Below are 27,568 nucleotides of genomic sequence, written 5' to 3'. Positions count from 1 at the left end.
AACAGGAGTATGAGCGGAGAATAAAGGACCATGAGGTGCCATTTGCAGAAGCATACTTGCAAGTATCTGCTGAAGCCCGTGAAGATTTAGCAGGGAGTTCCGGATTTGGAGCAGCTGTAGCTGCCAATGAGGGTCGATCTCTAGTAGGTCTGTCATTGCCAGACAGAGAATTCAGCATCTGTCCGTTTTCATAAATCAAAACAAAATAAAATTCCAATGCTATGATATGTAGGAGGAAACATAGAATGGGCTGAACTGGTGCTCAACTGGCATGCTTTTGTCAGAGTTTTCTCATTCTTCCTTGGGTGTCTCTTATGCTGGTGAAATTCTTAAACCACAATCCCCACATGTTACAGGAAAAAGGACATCAGGGTTTTTTGGTCCAAGCAACAGGAATATTGGAAGTATTCCTACAAAACGAATGCGCACGTCTGCACTGGCTAAAAGACAGAGACCTGCAGGAGTTGCTGGTCGTTGTGTAGGTCTGATGTCTGGGTTAGCAGGCCATCCTGCTAGATCAGATATCTCAAGTGGTGCGACAAACTTACAACAAGATGATATGGACGACTTGATTGAAGGATCATCAATATTAGAAAGAGCAATCGATACAAAATCAAACAGAGCACTTGCAAGAAACATACTAGTTGATGGGGTGGATAGTCCTTTCAAGGCAAAGAAGAACAAGAAACGTAAGCACTTCGATGGAGGGTTTAGCACTCCAGCTGCACCTGAGGTAGATGCGTTCTCAACTGAAAAGGTGCATTTACTCTTCCCTCTTTTCTAGTCGATCATGCCTTTCAGTTCATCATAGTCATTCTCTGAATTTTTATCTCTACTTAGATTTGATGCTTTCTGTGCTAGTCGTTTACATATTTCTGTGTTCTCTGATGGCTTATATGTCACAGATTGCAGAGTCAAAGCAGGGTTGGCAGCAGCATGTTCATCAGCAATCTAGACAGGTATATCTATCACAGTTATCATTGTGCCTGAAAGCATGCCAGGAACATGCCATAGATGAATTAGGCCCACTAAAGCAACTTGTCATTCTATTGTCCATAGAGGGAACTATCTAGAAACAAAGGAGAGCGACTGTCACACACTGGCATAGGCAGTCCTGGACCTAATGAGATTGGTAAATATTGAACCTAGTTTTGTGCAATATGTTTCATTAATTCGTCTCTTGCACTTGGGACCTATCAACAATCAATGCTTCGTTCCCTTGTTTTTATCAGCGATTTTGGTACTGCTTTGCCCATGTGTGCCCAAATTTCTGTATATAATTGATACATGTCAATTAAGTTGAGCCATGCACTGGTCACAGATTCCAAAACTCCTCGGGTCCCACAGATTGAAGGATTACAGCCATCTGAAAATGAAGCTTACAAAATTCGTTTCAATGTTTACCTGGAAATACCTAATGCAGCTGCTACTGCTGCAGCATCACATGTAGCAGAAAAAAATACATGCTGTGCAGACAGATTGAGTAAACAGATGATCAGCCGTGACCGAAGCAGGAAATACAACGCTGGAAAGGTGAGGATAAACACTATAGATGCTGCCTTGAATCCGTGTCTCCCCACCATGCCCACAGTCTGACTCTTCTCTCATGCAACGTACATGAGAACCTGATCTTTGTATTTATTTTAATGGATAGCTAGTCTTGTCCAGTGTGAAAAGAATCTACACACAAGGCAAGAAGTCTGTAACAGCATCACCTATAGAACTTTCTTTGGTCCTATTGCATGGCTGGTTTTCCTATAGCGCACTCACATGAATGAAAGAGACAATTCAATCTTAATACAGATATGGGGGTTGGAAAGATGAAAAAGAGCAGCTTGCTTCTTTCACCTCAATTAACACTTCAAAAAAAAAAAAAAGTTAAAATTTATTTATGTAGTTATCTTTATTATTTTCATTATTATTATTTCATAAAAAGTGAGCTTTTGCTTATTGTTTTACTTGCTCTCGACATGTTTTTGTGATCCTTTTGTTTAGTTCAATGTTCATCCCTCATTTCTTGTCTTTGGTGTTCTCTTCTCTGCTTTATTTATTTATTTTTTGAAGTTTATTTTATCTTTGTAACTTTCCTCTTATCTTTCTCTTTTTTGGTGCTTCTAGGATGAAAAAGCTTTTACAGTGGCCTTGGGGCCCTGGCTAGCCCTAACTGTAATTGCCAGTTTGGGGGATATGTTGGGTTCGTGATACACGCTATGATTAATTTTCCTTTTGGAAAACAACAGGGTGATCTCCTGGGACATCATCTGGCTCTTGTGACGTACCCTTGTAGTAGTAAGGAAGGAGTTACCTCGGGACGAGTAACGACTGTGCAAGCAAGCCCCACCCCTAATTACTAGTCTCGCTCTTGCTAGAGTTAGGGGATATAGTACGGGAGAAATTGCCTTGGGATGGGCAGGGAGAGTGCAAGCAAGTTCCCCAATGTTGGATCGCCTGAGCTCACTGAACAACATTTGGAAATGCTAGTGATGGTCTTGTCTCTTTGATAGGTGATTTAGTTGGGTCTAGCTCGGTAAATTGAAACAAAAAAGTTAGAAGAAACATATATAAAGAAAGGTTAGCTAGGTCAAACATGAATACTCTTCATGATTTTGGAGAAGGTAACATTAATTGGTCTAACTTTAAGGCTTTATTAGTCAGCACTCATTATACAAATAATAACGTAAGAATTCTTAATAAACTAAGACTTCATAGAAACAAGCATCTTAATTATTCGTTTTCAAGAACATGCTAGGGAAGCCAGAAAAGTTCATAGGAAGAATTCCTTGATTGACAATTTGAAACCTTGCATGCGGTAATGGCAAAATCTGGTTCCGAATCTTTTCGTGGCTTTCCTATTGAGCATATAGAGGGCCATTTTAATAATGCCAAGGATTTTTACAAGGTTGCTCGATCTCGTGAATTGTTTTGGATGAGCTTTACACACTTTCTTCCCAAGAGGTTTTAATTTAGAAGGAAAATCAACTCATCATAAGAATAAAAGAACCTCTAAAAAGAACCCTATGATGTAGAGAACTCATATCAAGCCCTTCAACATTCCTCTTTACCAACATAGTCATATACCTACCCTTGTATGGAAACCTAAAGTTATGTTACGGGATTGTCCTAACTCTCCTGAAATCTCACATGTTGATCATGATATGTCTCCCTCACTTCCTCTTCCTTCTCTTCCTCCTCTTTCAGCTCCTTTAACTCCTCAGTTCCAAGAGTTTTTGCTTCTCAAGATTATAAAAGAAGACTTCTTTACCTAGATAGACTAATGTCTCTGGGTCTTTTCTCAATAAAAATATAAGGTCAAAGTTCTTTTCAAACTTCATACACCTTGGAAAATTTCTCTTTTGAGGATTTGAATCTAGATAAGCTCCATTATATACAACGTAAAAACTTCATTGGATTGCTTCTTAAAACTAAAAGCTTCCTTTCAAAGTGAAGAACTCTATCTAAATAAGGAACTCTTGATTTCTATTTTTACTTCTTCTCTTGAGAAGGTAACCTTGAACTCAATTTTGAAGTCTCCTGAAGTAATGGATTCTCTCCCTCATTATGTGAGAAGAATTTGGAAGCATCCAGTAGTAGCTTGGAAGTATGTAGACAAAGGGCTTTCAACTATGGAGAGAGAGGTAAAAGGCTTTCAGAGCATTTAAAATCTTCTATCTTAGAGAACCTTGTTGTTGTAAAAGTAATAGATTCCAAAGCTTTATTGATGCTGATTTAGGACATATAGTCACAGCTAATACTTCAATTTTGCTTTCTAGAGAGTTAAGAGACCTTTTCATGAAAGGCATGAAAGTTTGATTGTACTCTTCAAAAGAGTCTTGCCTTTTAAAAGCCATTGATATGGGAATCTCAAAGTTTGCTTTGCAAATAGAAGAAAGTTTAGGAGTTCAAAATATCTCATCAGAATGGAAAGGGAAGATTTTGAAGGAAGTCACTTTGAAACTAGAAGAAGTCCCTTCAGTTAATTGCTCAAAGCAAAGTAACCATCTTTCTAAAGAAGATGAAACTCTTCATAAAAATTCCATAGGAAATTTGTCATATCTTATATGGACAAATGTCCCAATAACATTGTTTTTATTTGCAAATTTTTTTACTTAGAATGTCTTGAGAGAGAAGTGAACTCGTCTGCCAAAACTTTTACCCCTGCCTTAGTTTCTCAAAAGGTTTTGATACCAAAACACTCGAGTTTTTGCAAGTCTTCAGGGTTTGTTTGCAATCCAAGTATTCCTTTTCTTTGTGTTGCTTGGGAGTTTCACAAAACTCCAAAAAAGCCAAGATTTATTGTAGCTGCTTGTGAGACTACTTTGACAGATGTCTCTAAATGGCTAAGCTACTGCTTCAAAGCCATGTTGCCTAGTGTCCATGAACTTTGGGCGAACTTATTAAAGGAGGCAGATGTCCCCTCGCATTCGAGCTGGATTTTAAATGACTTCGTAGGAGTAATTCCTATCGTAAAATGTTTTAATTCCTCTCGAAGCATTCAATAAAAAGAGTCTCCCATTCTCCTTCAAACCTATGATTTTACTACGCTTTATGAACTGGTAATGGCTGAAGTTTTTAAGCTGAGATTTGACAAAGATAGATGCAAAGTGCTAAAAGTTGAGAAAATAGCATTATGTTTTGATTTTTTGTGGCTAAATAATAAAGATCATGGCATTGATTCTAAAAAGAAAAGATACACAAAGGTCGTTAAGTGTTGAAGATGTTTTTTTTATAGTCATCAGAGGCAGCAGCATGAGCTTCACTGAGGGAAACTGATTCCTTCTTCATAGTTGGAGCTTGGATTTGCTTAAGAAAACAAGTAAAGTCAGCAGGAATTTCAAAGGGGGTAGTGTTGTCCATCCCAAAGCATCTTTGTAGATGGTCTTGAAGATCAGCATTAAACAGGGCTGTTAGGAAATGGAGTCAATTTGAGTGACTTTTAGTATGTTCTAGAGTAGTACTATACTTTATATCCTAGAGTGCCACGTGTCACTATGGGACTTATCCCATATACATTTGACACTTAGAGTGTGTGTGCCTATCCTATAAAGGCATTGTACTGCATTGTACTTTCTCATGTCAAATCTATCAAGCCTCAAGCCTTTCTTGATCATGTAAGTACTTTGCTTGGTTGTACATTTCTTTCTAGCATATTTCATTGCCATTATGCTTTCCTAGTATTGCTTTTCCTTTCCATTCTATGTCTAGCATCTTCATATGGTATCAGAGCTAGGGTATCTCCCAAGAGGTTGAGGTAAGAGATTGAGGACATTAAGCCTCTCTCCCTCATTCCCTTTGGAGGAATGCCTTCTCCAATTCCATCTTGAGCTCTACTCTCTCCACCCCGAGCCTCACCAACAATGGCAACTCAACTCAAGGCTCGTGATAGCTACAATGGCGTGTGGCAGCTCAGCTCCAATGGTTCGTCAACTCCAATGATTCGTGGCAGCTCCATGCTCCGCTCATAGAGCGCCACTCTCTTGGCCTAGTGCCCAGCTCGCAGCAAGCAGCAAAACAGCCCGCTTCTCTGCCCGTACCAGCCGCACAGCCAGCCGTACAACAGTACGGACTGTTGTGCCGTACAACAGGCCTGCAAACAGCCCGTACAGCCTGCCCGTACATCCGCTCCTTTTCTCTGCCCGCTGCTATTCTGTTCGCCACCTACAGCTCCATTGTGTTATATGCGTAAATAAAATGGTCAAGGGAAGTAATTGCCAAGGTCCTAGGTGAGGGTGTATTGGCATCGACTAGGTGGTTCTGTGTGCTTAGGCCTAGGTGCACCTAAATGTGTAAGAATGCCAGGGGGCAAATGTTTTAATTGTGCCCCAAGAGAGGGGTAAATGTTGTACCAAGCTAAAGGTCTAAAATGATGACATGTGGCAGGGGGGAACCATCTAGGGAATTGAGGGCTTGTGGATAGGCATGAAAAATAAGAATTACGTATCTTGTGTGCATGCAATCCATGAGATAGGCTGGGAGGAAAATCGGACGCTATCACGTGTGATTTTGCCTGTGATTCGACGGAAAGAACGAGAGATTTGTATTGAGCGTTTCATTTGGTATCAGAGCGCAGAATGTTTGGGATGTGTGACGATGGACAGTACGGAGGTGATGGCGCAGCTTGATAGTCACGGACGTCATCGCAAGCGCGGGATTTCTTGGAGGGAGGACCTGGCTTCTCGGTAGAATCCATATACTGTTCGTGGGCTCAACAAAGTTGGAGGCACACGACGGGAAGTCCGACCGATAAGCGGACGTCGTTACAGCTGTACCATGTGGTGTTTTCAGAACTCCTTGGCGTCGCGGGTGTGCAAGCTGTGTAATAGTTGGGTAGATTGATGAGCAGCGCCGAAGATGCGTGGAAGAGTTGCGCATCTGGGATGTGGTCACACAAATAGCCCGTGAGCGAGGTGATCGTCTGAGCGTGGGTACGGTTACGTGCGTAGTGCCTTGGTTGGTGGCGGTGAATCCTGAAGCTACTTGCCTTGGTTGGTGGTGGCGAATCTTGAAGCTACTGTATGGTCACGAGACTTGCTTTGTGATATTCTGTCAACTGCATGGGAATGGGTTCAAATAACATCTACGAAGTCTGAGAGACGGAGGAGTGGCGCAGATTTTCGAGGCTTGCAAAGGCTTTGGCAGAAGAAATAAGTTCGGGACATCTGCGTTACGTGGAGCTTCCAGGGAGCATCTTTTTTTTCCCTTCTATACAAATTTTCAGTTTGTAGTCTATTATTCCCGTACAGCAAAGGGGAATTTGAAGCGAAAAAAATAAAAATAAAATGTATTTTTCCTTTTGAAAGAATGGAGGCAGAGGGACAAGATTCCAGGGTAAATCCTGGTGAATCTAGAGCACGATCTACGCAACAAGTGTCCCATCACACAACACCTACTCTGGTGGGTAGGATTTCTGTACTAGAAGATGCCTTACAACAGATCATGAACTAGCAGCTTCAAGTGAACGCTAGTCAAAATGAAATTAGAGAGATGGTGCAAGCCTTGTCGGCTAGACCATCTAGAAATGAAAAGGGCAAAGCTCCAGCAGAGCCAGAGCCCAGTATACACTCGTCAGAACGTGGGAAGGTCAAGGTACCTAATATTGCCAACTATAGATCGGAAAAGTACGTTGGTCGGATGACCGAGCGCAGTTCTGATGTGATCGAGGTTTGGTTACACAAGTGGGAAGAAGCCTTCGCTATTTGTGAAATCAGATCTGATCTAAAGAAAATCCACGAGACCATTCACCTGTTTATTGAGGCAGTGGATAGGTGGTGGATAAAACAACAGAAAGATCAGGTTGCCCCTACCACCTGGGAAGGGTTTAAGGCTGAATTTAAGAAACACTTTCTTCCACCTGACGAAGAGTCTCGAGCTTGGGATGCTTACAGAAACCTTCGCCAGAGGAATTTGTCGGTGGCAGAGTACACTGACAAGTTCAGGGAATGTGTTATGAAAATAACAGACCCTCTCCCTATGTCGGTTCAATTGAAAGACTATATCTATGGACTGAACGACATGATTAAAATGGAAGTTCGGGCTAAATATGTGACTACATTAGATGAATCTATTGCAGTAGCCCTGAACTATGAGGATGGCGTATGCAGATGAAAACCGATCCGCTAGAGAATTTAAGGAAGGAGAAAAAGTTTTTCTCAGAGTTCCTTCGCACTCTAAGTCTTTGACTGCAGGAGAGTGTGCTAAGTTATCACCTCGATATTGTGGGCCATGGTTAATTCTAAAAAGAATAGGCAAGGTAGCCTATAAATTAGAATTGCCACAGCGTTGCAAGGTGCACCCAGTGTTTCATGTTTCTCGTTTAAAGAAATTTTTGCATATAGGTGACTCACTAATCGAAGGTGTTGTTTCGTTTTAGGAGATAGAGGATAATGCAAGACGCAAACCAACAGGAATCCTGGACCGAGGAACAATATAAGTGCGCAATCGGAATATACCCACGGTGTTGGTTGCATGGCATGGTCTACCTCTATCAGAAGCTACCTGGGAATCCGTATACCAGTTACGGAGAGTGTTCCCAGATTCCATCATCGAGGATGCTGATGCTTGAAGAGGGAAGGAATGTTATGCTCTAGCTGAGATAGCATGACCTCGGAAAGATCGGTGGGCATTTTTCCTTAGATGACCGACTTTTGTAATATTTTATATGCGTAAATAAAATGGTCAAGGGAAGTAACTGCCAAGGTCCTAGGTGAGAGTGTATTGGCATCAACTAGGTGGTTCTGTGTGCTTAGGCCTAGGTGCACCTAAATGTGTAAGAATGCTAAGGGGCAAATGTTTTAATTGTGTCTCAAGAGAGGGGTAAATGGTGTACCAAGCAAAAGGTCTAAAATGATGACATGTGGCAGGGGGGAACCATCTAGGGAATTGAGGGCTTGTGGATAGGCATGAAGAATAAGAATTACGTATCTTGTGTGCATGCAATCCATGAGATAAAGCCTCCTTCCTGCTTGGGTTTGATACAATCCCATCTGACCTTTGCTATCTTGCCTCCCCAAAGGAAGGACCTTTAAATTCTGATAAACCTGTCAAGTCTTGTTCTAGAAGGGGACCAAGAAGTGAGGAAGAAAATGACAATTGGGTACATGCAATGGTTAAGAACCATTCTCCTCCCAGCTAGATTGGCCTGGAAACCTCTTCATTTCTCAATCTTGTTTTGAAATTTGTTCAAAAACCAGTCCCATCTTTGCTTGAGGGAGATGTCAAAGCCCATAGGGATATCCAAAAACCTGAACACAGTACCATGTTTGATTCTTTGGCAACCCATTTCCTCCAAGACAACCTGCTCATCACCTTTGAGAGTTGCACATCCAGTTTTGGAATGATTAATTCTGGATCCAGAGGCTTTACAAAAAATATCTAAGCACTCCATAGCTTTTTTTATATCTTGTGCCTTATTCTTGAGGGTTAAATTTGCATCATCAGCAAATTGTTGGCATGTAAGGTATTTGCCAGAAGGTAATTGAATGCCTTTTAAATTTCCAACTTGGCTTTGATGTTGAAGAAGCCATCCTAGACAGTCTACTACAAAGAGTAAGGGAGCAATAAGATAACCCTATCTTATAGATATTTTAAGGAATAAGGGTTGACTCATGTTACCATTGACACAAACCTTGGCTGAGGCATTGGTGAGTAGAAGTTTGATATAGGGCCCCTTGTTCATCTCCTATATCACAGCCCTCCCAAATATTAATGATGGCTTCCAATAAATGTCTGCCCTTTATGAAGCCCTTTTGTATCCACTTAGCCATTCTATTTTTGACTCTCAAAGCAAGGGCTTTGGCAAAAATCTTGTAACTGCAATTAAGCATGGTGAGTGGCCTCCAATCCCTTAACTCCTCCTTATCCCCTTCCTTAGGAATTAGTTTGATAACTCCCCCATTGATATGAGTAGGCAGATTCCCACTGCTAACACTCTCTTGCGATAAAAGAAGGAGATAGGGACCAACAGTGGACCAAAATATTTTGTAGAATTCAATAGGCAGCCCATCTTTCCTGGAGTTTTGCCATTTGCCATTACCTTGACAGCCTCATAAAGTTCATCAACAGAAAGAGGTTTTTCAAGGTATTTGTTATCAAAGCTGAGTACAGTATTCTTTCTAGCAAGCTTACAAGGTTCCCTGGCAATACTCACATGGAGGTTAATAAATTCTGAAAGTGGAGATGAATGAGATCTATATTCTCCTCAAGAGAGGAGGCAAGAGAATTGTCAGCTTTTCTAAGGAGGGGAATCTCTTCATTAGATCTTTTTCTTCTAATAAGCTTGAAGTATTCCTTGGTAGGTCTCTCAGCTTTGCTAGCCCACCAATCTCTAAAGTATATTTTGATATCATTAAGTAAAATCTGTTCTTGTGTCCTGAGTTCCTTCCTTTTCTCAACCAAATCAGCCTGGGCAGGTAAGTCTCCCTGTCTGGCTAAGCCTTCCAAAGAAACTATCTTGTCTTGAATAATGTTCGTTCTCTTGGCCCTTATTTTTGCTCTGTCTTTTCTTGCTTTTTTGAGTAACCTTTGGATCTGCTCCCCATAGCTGTACACTAGGAATCACTGGTTGAGATAGTCTTAGAGAAGGCCATCAGCCAGATTGCTTTAATCCCTTCCTGGACACTTTTAAGGTCAAAGAGTTTAGGTCAGCCTTAAACCAGGAGGTGGTCTTTTGTCCTAGGCCAAAGCCACACTTGAGGAGCACAGGCTTGTGGTCAGGGACCAAGTAAAAGAATCTTTCATCCTCATGTCAACAAGGCTTAGGGCTTCTTTTAGATTCTCCCATATAGTGAGTTCACTACCTCTGATTACAGTACCTTTTCCAAGCCATCTTTTAGTGGAGTTCTCCACGATGTGGAGGTCCCCCATCACAAAACACTTGTTGCCTGCATGAAGTAAAGATTCCTAATTGACCTTCCTGTCCTGTATACTGTTAGGGGCATACACTGAAATCACAGTGAAAGTCTTACCCTGTAAAGAGCACTTTGAGCATAATCCATCTCTATAATGCATCCAGTTCAACACTTAAAATTCCATGGGAATAATTAGAAAGTATTCCAACTGCCACACGACCCTTTCCCTCCTCATGCTGGGTGAAGAACCAATTTCTTCTATTATCAACAGTTTTAAGTCTATTTTCAAGAGAGGCTCAAGAGACTTTGACCTCTTGTAAGGTAAGAAATGTAGGAGAAAGATTATTGGCTCTCAGCCAAGAAGCTATCTCTTCTCCTCTACCAAAGTCAGTGAGACCTTTGACATTGAGGGAGAGAATGGCTATTGATTTATTTACCATTCTTTCTAGTCCCCTTTCTGGTCCTGGGGTTGGGGCTATTGACTTGGGAGGAAGCAACTTTACCTTGGGAGAGCTTTCTCTTATTTTGCACTTGAGTAAAGATCTTTCCTTGTACTAGAATATCCTTTTCACCAGCAATGACAATGTCTTGGTCCTCTTCTAAGTCTCCCTCACTAAGTCTGGAAGAGGTCATCTCATCATCTCTATTGATGTCCTCTTCAAAGTCTTTTGACTAGCCTGGCTCTACTTGAGCATCGAAATCTATATTCTGATTTTCTTTTATCCACTCTTCTGTCTCACACTCAGCCAGGGCATCAAAGGTATTGTTCAGCACTAGAGAGTCATCTGTTTTCCCTTTACCTTTGTCCAGAGAGGGTTTGGGCTTGGCAGCACCTTCACTCAGAGGATGGGACTTTTCAATAGTGGCAAGGACCTTGGGAATCCATTTCTCAATTTGTTTGGGGTAATAGATTTTCTTTTAGATAATCTTTACATCACAATAGGTGATTCTTTGTTTCAACAAATTATAGGAATCCCTATGGGCACTATTGTGTTGTCTGTTAAGCAAACTTTTATCTTTTCAGTTATGAATTTGAGTTTATGCAACGTCTTATTTCTATAAGTACTACCTTATCATTTTACATAAGCTTAACTAAGTTAGGCGTTTTATAGATGGTTTATTTGTACCAGATATTCTTGACGTTCAAGAATTTATGTACAAGACACTTGTGCCTTTGGAGAAGGAATCTATCCTTGTGACTCTTGTGAACTGAACTGCACTTCTAGAGGGGATTCTTGTATTTTCTTAGATCTTAGACTTTCTCAATCTACCGTAGGATTAGAGCTGGATATATATGATAAACGCGAACAACTTGAGTATAGCAGTTTACACATTATAAAAATACCTCACATTGATTCAAACATTTTTGATTTGGCAAAATATGGAGTCATTTCTCCCCAATTCCATAGATTTTCTCGCCTTCAACTAAGAAGTCTTTTATCACTCAATGTAGTAATTTCATCCCTTTACTAATACAGAAGAGGTATTAACTATGTCTCCCCTTGTTTTCCAAAAAAAATTGTTACCTCTTTCTTCTTCTCTTTCGTTTTCTCTTTTATTTTCTTTGGAGAATTTTGGACTTTGAACAACAAAAAATCTAAATTTGTACGATTGTATATACTCTAGTCTTACAAAGGTATATATAACACTTTGATGATCGTTAAATGGTTATTTGAGAGTTTGGCATAGTTTCTGAATGTTCTTGAGCACTTGATTTGAAATTCTGGTTGCTCTCAATGGACTGACGTGGCATTTTCAGCCACAATCCTGGTTTCTTTCAGGATTTTCTTATGCTTATATATTTTGAGTGGCATTTCACCATTGTTTTCTCATTCTATGCATGATTTATTTGTTCCCTCGAGTGTGTTGCTTCTTTGTTTCTTTCCTTCTTAATAGAAGTTTTTTCATTAAAAGAAAAAACGTGGTTGCTCTGCTGTGTGGCATAGCAGATAATGCCAGTCGTGTTCTTCTTTATGTTAGTGCTTACATGATGTTTTAAGAGACTTGTTTGTTTCAATAACACATTGAAGAAGCTTGAAATTCTCTGCGTTTGCAGGTTCCATTAAGTCAACCTGAGATTGGTATTCCATGGTCACCAGCTGAAGATCAGGTTTAGTATCTTTCTGACTATGTATGAAAATGTGTTTGATATGATATGCCTTCTTGATAATGTAAAAGCTGATTCTACAGGAGTTGGTGCCACTGCTTATTTGAGCTTGCATGTCTTTTAATCAGGCTATTTTTGGACTTGTGTATGACTTTGGTTCCAACTGGGAGCTTGTAAGTGACATATTGAGTTACAATTCACAGTTGCAGGTATGTAACCATGCTTCCTGAAATGTGTACTTTACGCAATTGTTGTGTCTGTCTGTCTTGTTTATGATATTGTTTCTCTCTAAAAGCTTAGGTGCTGCACTGTTATAATTATTTTTTCTGGCCAATGTCTAGGTCTGGCGTTTATAAAAGTAAAAGACCTCAAAATGGATATCTAGTTAAGTAAACAACTTGGGTTTCTTTGAATGGTTTGATTCCATAGCCTGAAATAAGCTTATTTAAAATGAAATTTATAAAGAGATTATCTGAAATAAAAATGAGAATGTTCATAAACTAGAAATTCTAAAGAGATCGACGAAACTAAAATTGTTGGTATAAGTGTTGGGCATATTTATTGAGGGGCTATCTGAGGACAGGTAAAATTCGTTTTGTAAATTTTGGGCATGAGCTGGTAACTCAAGAATGTCAAGCTCAAGACCAAATGTTAATCAGATCTCAAAATGACTATAATAATCAAGCTAACACAAACAGTAAACGGGATTTGTGGAAAAATTATCATGCTCAATCATATATAACATGGAAAGTACAAGCATGTATTGCTACCATCATCTTGCCGTCTTCAGTATCATCTGCTTAAATTTTCTGGTTTTTTAATCTTTGAATCCGAATTGAAACCTGGGATATTGATCAAATTTGTAGATAATTTATGAGAAATCATTTTTTTCTCATGAAATTCTTTTATCTGGATGCTGTGAACATTTTATCTGCAATGATATTTGATATAATGTCAAGAAGGGATTTAGAATTATTTCCCTCTATAAAGTGTGATTGGTATTTAAAAATGCCCAAATTAAGATAGCACTGCCATGGCTGTAGTTCATGATGCTGCAAAGTTTTTGTAAAGCTATATTACATTGTTTCTCTTCCAGGGCATTTTCCGTAAAGCCAAGGATTGCAAGGAACACTACGAAATGATAAGGGAGAGATCAGGCGGTGATGTTGGTGATATCCCTGAAGACTCAAGCTCATCAACACCACATGTTTCAATTCCAGGGAGTCAAAAGGTTTCAAAAATTTTGTTGGTTATTTACTCAATTTTCTGCTCTCAAGGCTGAGCTTTGTGAAGTTGCAGATCACAATATTTTGTTTTCACTTTAATCAGCAGGCAGGTACAAGGTTTCTGCCTCACCATTTGGAGGAGATAATTAAAAAACACATTGAATGCATTGTACAGCTACATCAACAGCTCCACAGTTGGAAGCTGCAGGTCTGTTCATGTGTAAGCACATGCGCCCGTGCACGTGCACGTGCACGTGCACATCTGCATGCCTGGGTGAATGCACGTGTTCATGAATCTGTTTTTTTAAAGCCCACCAGGGCCAGATGTAGAAACCAGGCAGCTACAATTGGATGATTGCTAAGTGTTAAAGTTAGTTCAATTAGTTAGTTGATTACAAAACTAATTTTGGAATCTCAAGGAAACAAATATGGGAGTCTTGAAGTTCCTTACACGTTTCATACAAGGACTATTCTGTGTTTATGAATCTGATTACTTCATTCATTACAAAATTATTTTAAGATGCTTGAGAAAACAAATATGGGGCTCTTGTGGCTGGGGCATTTATTGTGAACTATTCTTTTGGATCTTGCTTAGCAAAGCTTTTTTCCTTTTGTTTGCTCCAATATTTCCTCTGTAATTCTTTTTGGATACATACAAGTTTGCTTCTTGGTCACTTTCATACAGTCTCAAACTTGCAATTTTGGAGCTTAATGCTTCCATAAACATTTATTCAGATAAATTTTAACGACAATTGTCTTTTATTATGGTTTGCATCTCAGCATAACATGAAGATCTTATTTCATAACATTTTCTCTCTTATCCAGAATGACTTTCAAGGCCAAAAGCAGCTTCTATCAGAGCATGAATCGCATGCCTCAAACCATAGCGGCTTACTTGGTGGTCCACTTACGTATGTTAGCAAACCAATTTCTTGATATTGTTTCCATCCTTGACTCACATGTTAACTAGATTGATGTGCACCCACAAGATGGATGCAAAGACAATTGCATTGCCATGAGCACCTGGGTATGAATCACTTGTCTACATTACACATACACACACACGCACGCACGCACACACGCACGCAGAGAAAGAAAGAAAGAAAGAGAGAGAGAGAGAGAGAGAGAGAGAGAGAGAGAGAGAGAAAGAAAGAAATTTTATTAAAGGTCCACGGAAGGCCATACATGGCCTATGGGACAAAATCATCCGAAAGGAAAATACATCATCAACGATGCGCCAACTAGGTGGCCTCATCGTAATACAGCTAAGATGCCAAAAATGGCTACAAAAATCCTAGATACAAAATGAAATGAAATAGAGTACCAAAAATGCCTAGATACAAAATGTAAAATATGAAATATGAGGAACATCGTCTTCCCTAAGGGGTATGTGATCCAAAGAAATGATGGAAGTCATGGCCATCGACCATGCCTCCTGCCATGAGTGTGAAGATCTGGGCAAGTGTCAAGTGGGCTGCTGGCGGTGCCAAGTCTCCATGGAGCAATCTCCTCCGAAAATCTGCCATCATCCTCCGTCGTCTAGAAATAAAGCGACGGGTACGGCCTCTGTGTAAGATCATCTTGCGGTGCTGCCGGATCATGTCATATGTACATCCTCGGGGTGGAACCATCGGTGCTCTCTGGCAAGCTGGGCTATCTCTGTGCTCATGGTCCTGCGCCTCGTCCTGCTCCTCATGAATAACCAGGTCTCTGGCAGGGATGCGACGGTGCTCTCTGAGGAATCTCTCTCTGTATCTGGTGATCTCCCTGATGAACAACACTAAGCAATACTGATCCTCATACTCCATAATCCAAGAGAGAGGTCCAAATCCGTGCCCAAATAAACAGTGAAATCTGCCACGGATCTCATAAAAGTCTTCAGAAGACCAAAAGGGTCCATGAGACTAATAAAGAAAGTTGACAATCATAGTTGCCAGGCGTTTCAGAAACGTCTCGTACAAACGTGTTTCAAAAACATTTCGGAAGTTTCATATTTATTTTGAAACGTTTCAATAAAGTTTCATATAAAAATTCAAAAAATTCTAGCACAGAATGTACACGAATGTGAAGCACTTTGGATTTTTTGAAGGTACCTACAAGCTATGACTAAGACACCATGCAATAGCCATCCAAATTTCTCAAAAATTCACAATGACTCACGGATCAAATTAATAAATACTAATGTCTAAGCCTCCAAGTCCTCAGCATCCTCCTCCTTAGCATCCTCATCCTCTGTACCACTGGCTCAATCCTCATATATCTCTGAGTCATCGTATCATGTATGAACGTGGGGCTGCACTAGTACTAGCCCGTGTCTAGGATCGAGTGATACGAGGAGCCTCCAAGTCCTCAGCATCCTCCTCCTTAGCATCCTCATCCTCTGTACCACTTGCTCAATCCTCATATATCTCTGAGTCATCATATCATGTATGAACGTGGGGCTGCACTAGTACTAGCCTATGTCTAGGATCGAGTGATACAAGGAGGAGCCATGAGCTCCTCATATAGCATGGAGTAGATATTACTCTCCTTATGAGGGATCTTAGGAATCTCTTTGCTCTTTGTAATGTCAATGTTATGTGGATTGACGTGGTGAGGCTTCCCTCCTTTCCCATCAATCACATGTTAGAATGGTAGAATACAAGACTCTCTAATTGTGCCACCTAGCTCAAGAACTTTGGACTATGACTTAGAACAAGCAAGCTTCAGCTTACGTGAGAGATGCCCCATCTCTTGGAACATGGTACTCCTGGGAGATGACAAGGCCTACTCTTCTACATTACAAGAGGAGTGGCCCATCCTTAGATGTGATGTACTTTTGTATATTTGGATAGTAAGAAACAACATGATTTTTGAGAATGCAGTGGGTTATGATGGATAACAGTGTTGACAAGGAGTGAAGGCTCTCATCGTAAGGTTCGTTCAGAGTTGGGGAGAACATATTGACCAACCAATAACCAACATCTATAAAGCAACACTTGTTGACAGGCCATCTAAAGCCAATTCTCATTTTGTAGATGAGCTCCTAAATATGAACTTTGCTGATATTGCTCACTTGAGCTGAATTGTAGTATTGGGGATAGTTCCCTCATCTTAATAGGAGATAAAACCGTTCATTTTATATTAAAAAAACAGCAAATATTTTTAAATTTTTGGAAAATTTGATGATTAAAAAACGTGTTTTAAAAAGTGAAAACGTTTCGGTCCGTTTCCTATGTGTTTGAAACGTGTTTCAATGCAATTATGAGAGAAACTAATACAATTAGCTGAGGGTGGAGCCACTAAGCGTGCACCAACACCCATATATAGATAGATAGATACATAGATAGAGAGAGAGAAAGAAAGAAAGAAAGAAAGTGTATTATTGTCCACTAAAGGCCAAAATGGGCCCATGGGACATCAAGAACTCTGCGTACAAGATAGCACAAAATCAACGTGCCACAAAGAAGAGGCATCGTCGAATATCATCTAAGTGCTACACAATACAATGCAAGTGAAAGTACATAATGTCAAATCCGAGCCTAAATACAAAGTAAGCTAGATGCAAGGAAACCGCCCCTGGGTGCAAAATGGGGGGATGAGTACAATATGTCAATGCAAAGATACAAGTCCATGTATCACGGAGTCTGAGAACCAAAATAATACTGGAAATCCTGTCCATCGACTCTGCCTCCTGCTATGAGAGTACAAATCTGAGCAAAAGTGAGGTGAGCGGCTGGTGGGGCGAGATCTCCATGAGTAAGTCTCCTCCGAAAAGCTGCCATCATCCTGGATCGTCTGGAGATGAAGCGGCGAGTACGTCCCCTATGTAACAAGATCTTGCGGCGTCTACAAACCATCTCATATGTACATCCACAGGGTGGAGGCATGTGTCCTGTGTGAGCTCTGACCTCCTCGTGCTCCTCGTGCTCCTCCATCTGGTATAGCGTGTGTCTGAGCTCTATCGGGCTGGGCTCTATCACGCTCCGGTCTGTGCTGATGGTCTCTGAGGTAGTGTCGTCGAAGCATAGTGGCCTCCCTGACATAAAGAGCTAGGCAATGCTGATCCTCATAATCCATCACTCGTGAGAGAGGTCCAAAGCCATCCGTGAAGAGACAGTGGAATCTCCCTCTGATCTCATAATATAGCGGGCATCTGCAAATGAAGTGCTCCTCTGACTCCACCTCTCCCATGGTGCAACAAGGGCAGATCCTGGTCTCTCGGCCTGGACGCCGTCCATCCTTCATGCGTCGCATCCTACCAGCCTCTATCTCGAGCTGATGCGAAGAGACTCTAAGCTGGCCAAGGGCAATCCTCAGTGAGTGGGACATGTGGATACCTGTGTAGCCTGGTGGAATGACAAATCCATCCTCTGAGATCCGAAGGAAGTGGTCACGATATGTGGCCATCTTCATCGGAAGCTGCGTGGGATAAATCCAAGTGCGGTACGTATGAAGCTGCAGCAAGTCTGCTCTCGTGACCTGACTAAGCTCGTGGCGAGTCAACTCGAGATGAGGGGCATCTATGCTGTATCGGAAGGGAGGCAGTCTATCCATGTCTAGTCCAAGAGATGTGAGCCACCTAGTGAGTCTGAAGTACCAGCAGTATCGGGCCCCAGATCGTGCCAACTCCATAGAAGATGCAAGTGCTAACCATGGCAACCGAGCTCTGCCTGCTGCTGAGTCTCCAAACTCCCTAACCCTGTGCAAATACATGACAGACTGAAACGCTGCATCCAATGCAAGGGGAGTAGCTCCAAACTCTGCTAGCATGATCTCGTGCGGAACTGTAGCCTTGGCCCTAATGAGCCGAGAGAACATGATGATCTGTAACCTCTCTACTCGTCTCCAATCTGCAGCGCCAAGGTCTCCTGCCCAGAAAGGAGCTGCATACATGGTCTCACCAATGTGTCAAATAGCAGGGATTTCGTATCGGGATGCTGAAAGTGGGACTGAAAACACTGACGCTCAAGATGAGCCAACGAAGCATACCCTTTACTAATCCTATCTCGTGCTGCATATGTCATGGTAAAGATCGGTCCCCTGAAAACTGCCCCCAAATAAGTGTACTCTCTTACAAGCTCAATGGGCTGTCCGTCATAAGTGAAGCAAAACTCATCCGTGCTGTAGATACGATCAGAGGTGTTGAAAACCATAACCTTGGTCTTGCCAAGGTTTACGGTCAATCCCCTGTCCTGGCAAAACTTGTGGAGTGCCTCAATATGTGCCTGGAGGCCCTGAGCAGTAGAGGAAATGAGAACCACATCGTCCGCATACAGGAGGATAGGAATGGAGGATCCTGAGAGAGTAGAGCCCACACCGCCTGTCATCTGTACGAACATCTCTAGCTCATCAATATATAGTCCAAAGAGAGTAGGAGAGAGCGGGCAACCCTGCTTTACCCCAATCGTGCTGCATACCTCCTCTGAGAGCCCCTCACGTGTCCGAACCCGACCAGTGACCCTCTCATACAAAGCCATGATAGCCCACTGTGTTTCTCCACTGAAGCCCATCTCGCGAATCCTCTGAAACAATCTGAATCGCGGAACTGTATCAAATGCCTTCCTGAAGTCCACGAAGCAACAATAAAGCCGTTGCCTTCGTGACTTCGCCTCCTCTACTAGTGCCCTGAGTGTGAGAATGTGGTCAAGCGTCGAATGATTCCTGCGAAATCCAGCCTGTCCTCTGGCTCTGAGTCCTGTCGTCTCGGCATGGTCATTTATACGGCTTTCCAAAACTGATGCATAGATCTTGGCCATAACGTGGCCAATCATGATGGTCCTGTAATTCGACGGCTCCATAGGGTCCCCCGACTTGTGGATAGGTACTATGGTATTGCCTAACCAGGACTGTGGTAGGCCTGTACAAACAGACTCATTGAAGAGACGGGAGAGAACAAAAGCTAAGGTATCAATCCCATGGATTACATACTCCGCTTGCAATCCATCATGATCCTTAGCTCTCCCGTTCTTCAATCGGTGGACTGCTGCACGGACACTCTCCGGTGTGAAGAGACTAGATGAAGCTGGCCTATGGTAGGGTGATTGATCAAGAGAGAGAGAGAGAGAGAGAAAGAAAGAAAGAAAGAAAGTGTATTATTGTCCACTAAAGGCCAAAATGGGCCCATGGGACATCAAGAACTCCGCGTACAAGATAGCACAAAATCAACGTGCCACAAAGAAGAGGCATCGTCGAATATCATCTAAGTGCTACGCAATACAATGCAAGTGAAAGTACATACTGTCAAATCCGAGCCTAAATACAAAGTAAGCTAGATGCAAGGAAACCGCCCCTGGGTGCAAAATGGGGGGATGAGTACAATATGTCAATGCAAAGATACAAGTCCATGTATCACGGAGTCTGAGAACCAAAATAATACTGGAAATCTTGTCCATCGACTCTGCCTCCTGCTATGAGAGTACAAATCTGAGCAAAAGTGAGGTGAGCGGCTGGTGGGGCGAGATCTCCATGAGTAAGTCTCCTCCGAAAAGCTGCCATCATCCTGGATCGTCTGGAGATGAAGCGGCGAGTACGTCCCCTATGTAACAAGATCCTGCGGCGTCTACAAACCATCTCATATGTACATCCACAGGGTGGAGGCATGTGTCCTGTGTGAGCTCTGACCTCCTCGTGCTCCTCCATCTGGTATAGCGTGTGTCTGAGCTCTATCGGGCTGGGCTCTATCACGCTCCTCCAATCATGATGGTCCTGTAATTCGACGGCTCCATAGGGTCCCCCGACTTGTGGATAGGTACTATGGTATTGCCTAACCAGGACTGTGGTAGGCCTGTACAAACAGACTCATTGAAGAGACGGGAGAGAACAAAAGCTAAGGTATCAATCCCATGGATTACATACTTCGCTTGCAATCCATCATGATCCTTAGCTCTCCCGTTCTTCAATCGGTGGACTGCTGCACGGACACTCTCCGGTGTGAAGAGACTAGATGAAGCTGGCCTATGGTAGGGTGATTGATCAAGAGAGAGAGAGAGAGAGAGAAAGAAAGAAAGAAAGAAAGTGTATTATTGTCCACTAAAGGCCAAAATGGGCCCATGGGACATCAAGAACTCTGCGTACAAGATAGCACAAAATCAACGTGCCACAAAGAAGAGGCATCGTCGAATATCCTCTAAGTGCTACGCAATACAATGCAAGTGAAAGTACATACTGTCAAATCCGAGCCTAAATACAAAGTAAGCTAGATGCAAGGAAACCGCCCCTGGGTGCAAAATGGGGGGATGAGTACAATATGTCAATGCAAAGATACAAGTCCATGTATCACGGAGTCTGAGAACCAAAATAATACTGGAAATCTTGTCCATCGACTCTGCCTCCTGCTATGAGAGTACAAATCTGAGCAAAAGTGAGGTGAGCGGCTGGTGGGGCGAGATCTCCATGAGTAAGTCTCCTCCGAAAAGCTGCCATCATCCTGGATCGTCTGGAGATGAAGCGGCGAGTACGTCCCCTATGTAACAAGATCCTGCGGCGTCTACAAACCATCTCATATGTACATCCACAGGGTGGAGGCATGTGTCCTGTGTGAGCTCTGACCTCCTCGTGCTCCTCGTGCTCCTCCATCTGGTATAGCGTGTGTCTGAGCTCTATCGGGCTGGGCTCTATCACGCTCCGGTCTGTGCTGATGGTCTCTGAGGTAGTGTCGTCGAAGCATAGTGGCCTCCCTGACATAAAGAGCTAGGCAATGCTGATCCTCATAATCCATCACTCGTGAGAGAGGTCCAAAGCCATCCGTGAAGAGACAGTGGAATCTCCCTCTGATCTCATAATATAGCGGGCATCTGCAAATGAAGTGCTCCTCTGACTCCACCTCTCCCATGGTGCAACAAGGGCAGATCCTGGTCTCTCGGCCTGGACGCCGTCCATCCTCCATGCGTCGCATCCTACCAGCCTCTATCTCGAGCTGATGCGAAGAGACTCTAAGCTGGCCAAGGGCAATCCTCAGTGAGTGGGACATGTGGATACCTGTGTAGCCTGGTGGAATGACAAATCCATCCTCTGAGATCCGAAGGAAGTGGTCACGATATGTGGCCATCTTCGTCGGAAGCTGCGTGGGATAAATCCAAGTGCGGTACGTATGAAGCTGCAGCAAGTCTGCTCTCGTGACCTGACTAAGCTCGTGGCGAGTCAACTCGAGATGAGGGGCATCTATGCTGTATCGGAAGGGAGGCAGTCTATCCATGTCTAGTCCAAGAGATGTGAGCCACCTAGTGAGTTTGAAGTACCAGCAGTATCCGGCCCCAGATCGTGCCAACTCCATAGAAGATGCAAGTGCTAACCATGGCAACCGAGCCCTGCCTGCTGCTGAGTCTCCAAACTCCCTAACCCTGTGCAAATACATGACCGACTGAAACGCTGCATCCAATGCAAGGGGAGTAGCTCCAAACTCTGCTAGCATGATCTCGTGCGGAACTGTAGCCTTGGCCCTAATGAGCCGAGAGAACATGATGATCTGTAACCTCTCTACTCGTCTCCAATCTGCAGCGCCAAGGTCTCCTGCCCAGAAAGGAGCTGCATACATCGCAGCTGGTCTCACCAATGTGTCAAATAGCAGGGATTTCGTATCGGGATGCTGAAAGTGGGACTGAAAACACTGACGCTCAAGATGAGCCAACGAAGCATACCCTTTACTAATCCTATCTCGTGCTGCATATGTCATGGTAAAGATCGGTCCCCTGAAAACTGTCCCCAAATAAGTGTACTCTCTAACAAGCTCAATGGGCTGTCCGTCATAAGTGAAGCAAAACTCATCCGTGCTGTAGATACGATCAGAGGTGTTGAAAACCATAACCTTGGTCTTGCCAAGGTTTATGGTCAATCCCCTGTCCTGGCAAAACCTGTGGAGTGCCTCAATATGTGCCTGGAGGCCCTGAGCAGTAGAGGAAATGAGAACCACATCGTCCGCATACAGGAGGATAGGAATGGAGGATCCTGAGAGAGTAGAGCCCACACCGCCTGTCATCTGTACGAACATCTCTAGCTCATCAATATATAGTCCAAAGAGAGTAGGAGAGAGCGGGCAACCCTGCTTCACCCCAATCGTGCTGCATACCTCCTCTGAGAGCCCCTCACGTGTCCGAACCCGAGTCCGAACCCGACCAGTGACCCTCTCATACAAAGCCATGATAGCCCACTGTGTTTCTCCACTGAAGCCCATCTCGCGAATCCTCTGAAACAATCTGAATCGCGGAACTGTATCAAATGCCTTCCTGAAGTCCACGAAGTAACAATAAAGCCGTTGGCTTCGTGACTTCGCCTCCTCTACTAGTGCCCTGAGTGTGAGAATGTGGTCAAGCGTCGAATGATCCGTGCGAAATCTAGCCTGCCCTCTGGCTCTGAGTCCTGTCGTCTCGGCATGGTCATTTATACGGCTTTCCAAAACTGATGCATAGATCTTGGCCATAACGTGGCCAATCATGATGGTCCTGTAATTCGACGGCTCCATAGGGTCCCCCGACTTGTGGATAGGTACTATGGTATTGCCTAACCAGGACTGTGGTAGGCCTGTACAAACAGACTCATTGAAGAGACGGGAGAGAACAAAAGCTAAGGTATCAATCCCATGGATTACATACTCCGCTTGCAATCCATCATGATCCTTAGCTCTCCCGTTCTTCAATCGGTGGACTGCTGCACGGACACTCTCTGGTGTGAAGAGACTAGATGAAGCTGGCCTAGGGGAGTGGGATAAATCGATATCTGGCTGATTTGGAACATCGTATAGAGCTGAAGTATATGCAGACCAGACACGTGGATCAGTGAGGGGGCTCTGAGACTTCGAGCGGAGGAATTTTCTCCAGAATTCCTTGGAGTCACAGCTGAAAAGCAAGCTTCTCAGCTCCTCCTCATTCCGTGCTAGAAATTGGCGTTTCTTGCGCCTAACCAACCACTTGTAGTCTCTCTTGGTTTCGGCAAGGAGGGGAGACTTCTCCTTGGTCTCAAGGTTAAGTTTCCTGCGGAGTTCCTTACACTCCTCGTCATACCAACCGTTGCAAGGAACAAGACTAACCGGTGGGGGACTAGACGAATGACATGTGGCAGGGAACGACATGTGAGCGGCAGAAACGAGTGAAGTATGTACAAGTTCCCACCGGTCCCGCGTGGATGGTAGAGCATCTAATAGATGAGGACGGAGTAGGCGGCTGAGGTTCTGGCTATATACATCATCGAACTGGTGGTCGAAATGAACCTCATAGTAGGGTTGACGGTCGTGATAACGAGGGGGAGGTGGGTCATGGGAGACATGAGTCAAAGTAAAGTGGATGAGTGCATGGTCGGCAGAGGGCATGAAGGGGCTAACAGTAAGGCTATGGATGGAAGGGACTAGAGTCGGGGGACCTATGATGTAGTCGATCACGCTAGTACCACGCCCAGAAGCAGAAGAGAATGTAGGCATGGAAGACTGTGGCCACCTTGACAAGCCGTTATAAATGACCATACTGTGCGAGGTGAGGAGCTCCAGTAGCTGACGTCCCTGATCTGTGGGCTGTACTGTGCAGTCTGATGAAGTCCGACAGAGGCTATCATCGTGAAATGCTGGGAGTATGACCGGATCCTCCATGAAGTCATAAGTGAGGGCCTGTCTGTCTGAGGTCCTCGCGTTGAAGTCTCCTAAAAGGATGACTTCTCTGCGACGTGAAAAATCTGCAATGTGCGCTGAGAGATCCTCAAATATGGACTGGTCTGGTCCAGTGGAAGAATAGATCGACTGCGCCGGGGGGAAGTAGCAAACTGCAATAAAAAGATCTCGCTGAGGGGCCCTGCGGCAGATGCGTACCCACAAGAATCGGGCATGTGAATCTGCTCTCTCCACTGTGATGATCCGATCGAGATGCTCTCTGTACAAAATGGCCACTCCTCCAGATCCTCTCGCTCCAAATGTCCGGGCGTGCTGCCTGAAGGCAGATCTCCATGTATACCCTGTCACTCGTGGCAAAGGTCTCTCTGGACTCTCGTGTGTCTCCGTGAAAAAGATGATATCTCTCCCAAAGAATGCCCCCCGTAGATTGCCTGGTTGTGCTGTAAAAGAACCATTGCAGTTCCATACAGCGATGCGTAGACTATCTGACGGGTGGTGTGTCCCATGGGCCCTGTCCCGTCAAGCGGACGGGGCAGGAGGTGGAGGTGGAGGTGGAGGTGGGGCTGTATCTGCTGGTCTGCCATCTCTAAGCACTGTGGGAGAGAGAGAGAGAGAGAGAGAGAGAGAGAGAGAGAGAGAGAGAGAGAATTATTAACGTCTTTAAGAGACCAAACTGGCCTATGGTAGAAAGAAAGAAAGAAAGAAAGACAGAGAGAGATATGTTATTAATGTCTAAGATATTACTCAAAACAAGGGAGCTTAAGTGGTTCTCCCAAACCTAATTACAACAAAGTATTACACAATAAAAAATTTCAGGAAATACAAAACCAAAAATCCCTAATGACATGAAAGAAGTATTAGGTTAAAAATGTTGGTCACATCTCAGGAGTTGTCCTTTGTGTGATCATTACAGATGATTCTTGAGAATCACGTGGTGAGCAAGCAATGCAACAAGGAGAGAGAATGATGGACAGCAGGAGCGAGGCAACAACTGAATGTGATTGATCGATGAGATGTTTAAGGGTGCCTCCTTCTGTATGCAAAGGAAGCCTTCTCTTCCCACAGACACATGCAAGTAATGTCAAGTGAGGGAATCTCATTGACATCACATGTGAGTGTCACAACTACCAAGTCTAATCATGACATTATGTAATGCCAAAGGTCACTCAATACCTTCTCTGTATAATGTGTTGTTACCTCCATCTTGGGTTTCTGATAGAGCCAATTCTGTTTGGCATATGGATCGCCCATCAAAGTGGTGGAGAAAGCGGTTGCGTCTCCTTTGGCATTATAAAGTCCCTCTTCGGCAACAGCTTTTCCTCTGGCGAGTCCTACTTGGCATTTTTCCATCTGGGCAGTTACTTGCGCATAGATATATTGCCCCGGCTGTTTGCCACGGATGTCTACACTCTGCCTCACATATTCTGGCACTATCCACATACTTGTGATTTCCTCGCTCTCATTCATCAGGGGCTTCGAGCGAGATTTCCTACTGTCACTTTGAGCAGGTTCTTCTGGTTATTTGGTTTTCATCCCGCTAGACAGGGTTTTGATTTATTTTTTGTTTGGGTGCGCTACTGGGCACTTTGGACTCTATGGATGGACAGAAATCATATAGTCTTTGGTGATCCTACTTTTCCATCTTTCGTTTTTTTCAAACGATCTCTGCGGCAATTGTTTTATGATTGCTTTCAGACTCATTTGATTGATCATGATGCATATATGGCTTATACTGAGATTTTCGGCTGAGTAGTAGTTACTCTGCTTTTGGAGTACCTATGAATGTAATTATTTCACAGTAATAAAATATTTCTTCCACAAAAAAAAAAGTGTGTGTGTGTGTGTGTGTGTGTGTGAGAGAGAGAGAGAGAGAGAGAGTTTATTAAAGTCTACGAAAGACCGATGGGTCTATGAGACTGATAAAAACGTGATACAAACAAGCAGGAGGGTGGAGCTACTAAGCGAGCATCATCACCCATGCTGAATGCTAAGCCCAAAAAATACAAAAAATACATAGTCATATAGCATCAGTGATGTCATTATCCTCCTCCTCATTAGTACAATGTGACCTCATGATGGTGTAGGTGTCAAGGGGGGCTTGAGGAAGGGTGAGATCGTGATGATGGGTAGCCCGTGATGGAGTGTTGGCGGCTGTTTGTGGAGCAGTCCGTCTCGGTCTCCTGGTGATGACCATGTTTGTCACCAAAGCTAACGTAACTCTTGTGGACCAGGTCTGAACAAGGAAGGGAGGTCGCCAAGTGTAATCTGCGTGTCCATCCGCTGTCAAGTATGGCGTGTCTCGAACTCTGGGTCTCTGCTGCGTCTCCCGGCAGGGGCTGTGTGATCCATACGGTTTGAGTTTAAAGACTCAGTAATCTTGCTCTAAGAGGGATCAGATTGTGTGTCGGAAGCTTGTCTCCACGCCCTGAGTAGAAGTTCTCTATGCCAAAGTGCCTCGTGAAGAACGGCAGCAAGACAATAAAAATCTTACTACATTGGTAACAGATAATGCATCGAATTATAAGACCACGGGTGAGATGATCATGGCAAAGTATCCCACTCTGGCATGGGTGCCATGTGGCGCTCATACTCTCAACTTTTTGTTGAAAGATATTGGACAATCGTCATTTGTGCAACCAATGCTACAAGATGCTAATGCTGCAGTGGTTTTTATAAAGAGCCATCAATACTTGCATGAAGTATTCAGAGAGCATGTCTGAGTATGTTAGGAGCCTGCTGAGGGGTCCAAAACTGTCTATGAAGAGGCAGTGATATAGGCCACGGATCTCATAGTATACGGCGCATTTGAATGCGAAGTGCTCCTCTGACTCGATCTTATGTCGATCACACAATATGCAAATGCGGCCCTCCTTGGGAATCCCCTCAGCTCGTCCACTCAATATACAGAGTGGGTGTGATGACACTTGAAATTGCCAAATGGCGATCCTCAGTGAGTGCAATAGGTGGATCCGAGTGTACTCTGGGGGGATAATGAAACCCATCTCAGAGATGTGGAGGCAATGATCCCTGTAGAAGCTAAGCTTCACTGAAAGCTCGCTCGGCTCCAACCAAGTCTTGAAAGTGTGTAGCTGTAGGAGATCTTCTCGATTGACTTGGTTCACCTCATGGTATCCAAGTGGGATAGATGGGACGTCTAAGCTGTATTGGAAAGGGGGCAACTTGTCAATGTGGAGTCCCATTCTCTCAAACCACCTACGTGTCTTGCATACCAACCCCTCTCGTCTCCTCCATCTGTGAGACCCATGGATGATGCTAGAGCCAGCCATGGTAACCTACGTCGTTTCAATGTGCAGGATGC

At 43.5% G+C, this 27,568-nt stretch overlaps 1 protein-coding gene across 1 annotated transcript in view; it reads left to right on the top strand.

Moving 5' to 3' along the window:
- The window catches only part of LOC147897401 (chromatin modification-related protein EAF1 B-like), a 75,736-nt gene that overhangs the window by 33,411 nt on the left and 14,757 nt on the right, over nucleotides 1-27,568 (top strand). Inside the window, exons 10-19 of the mRNA XM_087380946.1 lie at nucleotides 6-147; nucleotides 357-757; nucleotides 906-959; nucleotides 1,060-1,132; nucleotides 1,439-1,533; nucleotides 12,400-12,453; nucleotides 12,579-12,659; nucleotides 13,547-13,681; nucleotides 13,783-13,896; nucleotides 14,502-14,587. Coding sequence (XP_087237072.1) covers nucleotides 6-147; nucleotides 357-757; nucleotides 906-959; nucleotides 1,060-1,132; nucleotides 1,439-1,533; nucleotides 12,400-12,453; nucleotides 12,579-12,659; nucleotides 13,547-13,681; nucleotides 13,783-13,896; nucleotides 14,502-14,587 — 1,235 coding nt within the window. The remainder of the gene's footprint in view (nucleotides 1-5; nucleotides 148-356; nucleotides 758-905; nucleotides 960-1,059; nucleotides 1,133-1,438; nucleotides 1,534-12,399; nucleotides 12,454-12,578; nucleotides 12,660-13,546; nucleotides 13,682-13,782; nucleotides 13,897-14,501; nucleotides 14,588-27,568) is intronic.

The sequence above is a fragment of the Dipteris shenzhenensis genome, chromosome 10 (genome assembly GCF_047967505.1).
Source record: "Dipteris shenzhenensis isolate YYH24624 ecotype China chromosome 10, Dip_SZ_1.0, whole genome shotgun sequence".
In the NCBI taxonomy this organism is placed as follows: domain Eukaryota; kingdom Viridiplantae; phylum Streptophyta; class Polypodiopsida; order Gleicheniales; family Dipteridaceae; genus Dipteris; species Dipteris shenzhenensis.
Note: the sequence above shows the minus strand (reverse complement) of the source record. Positions and strands in the feature narration are given on the sequence as shown.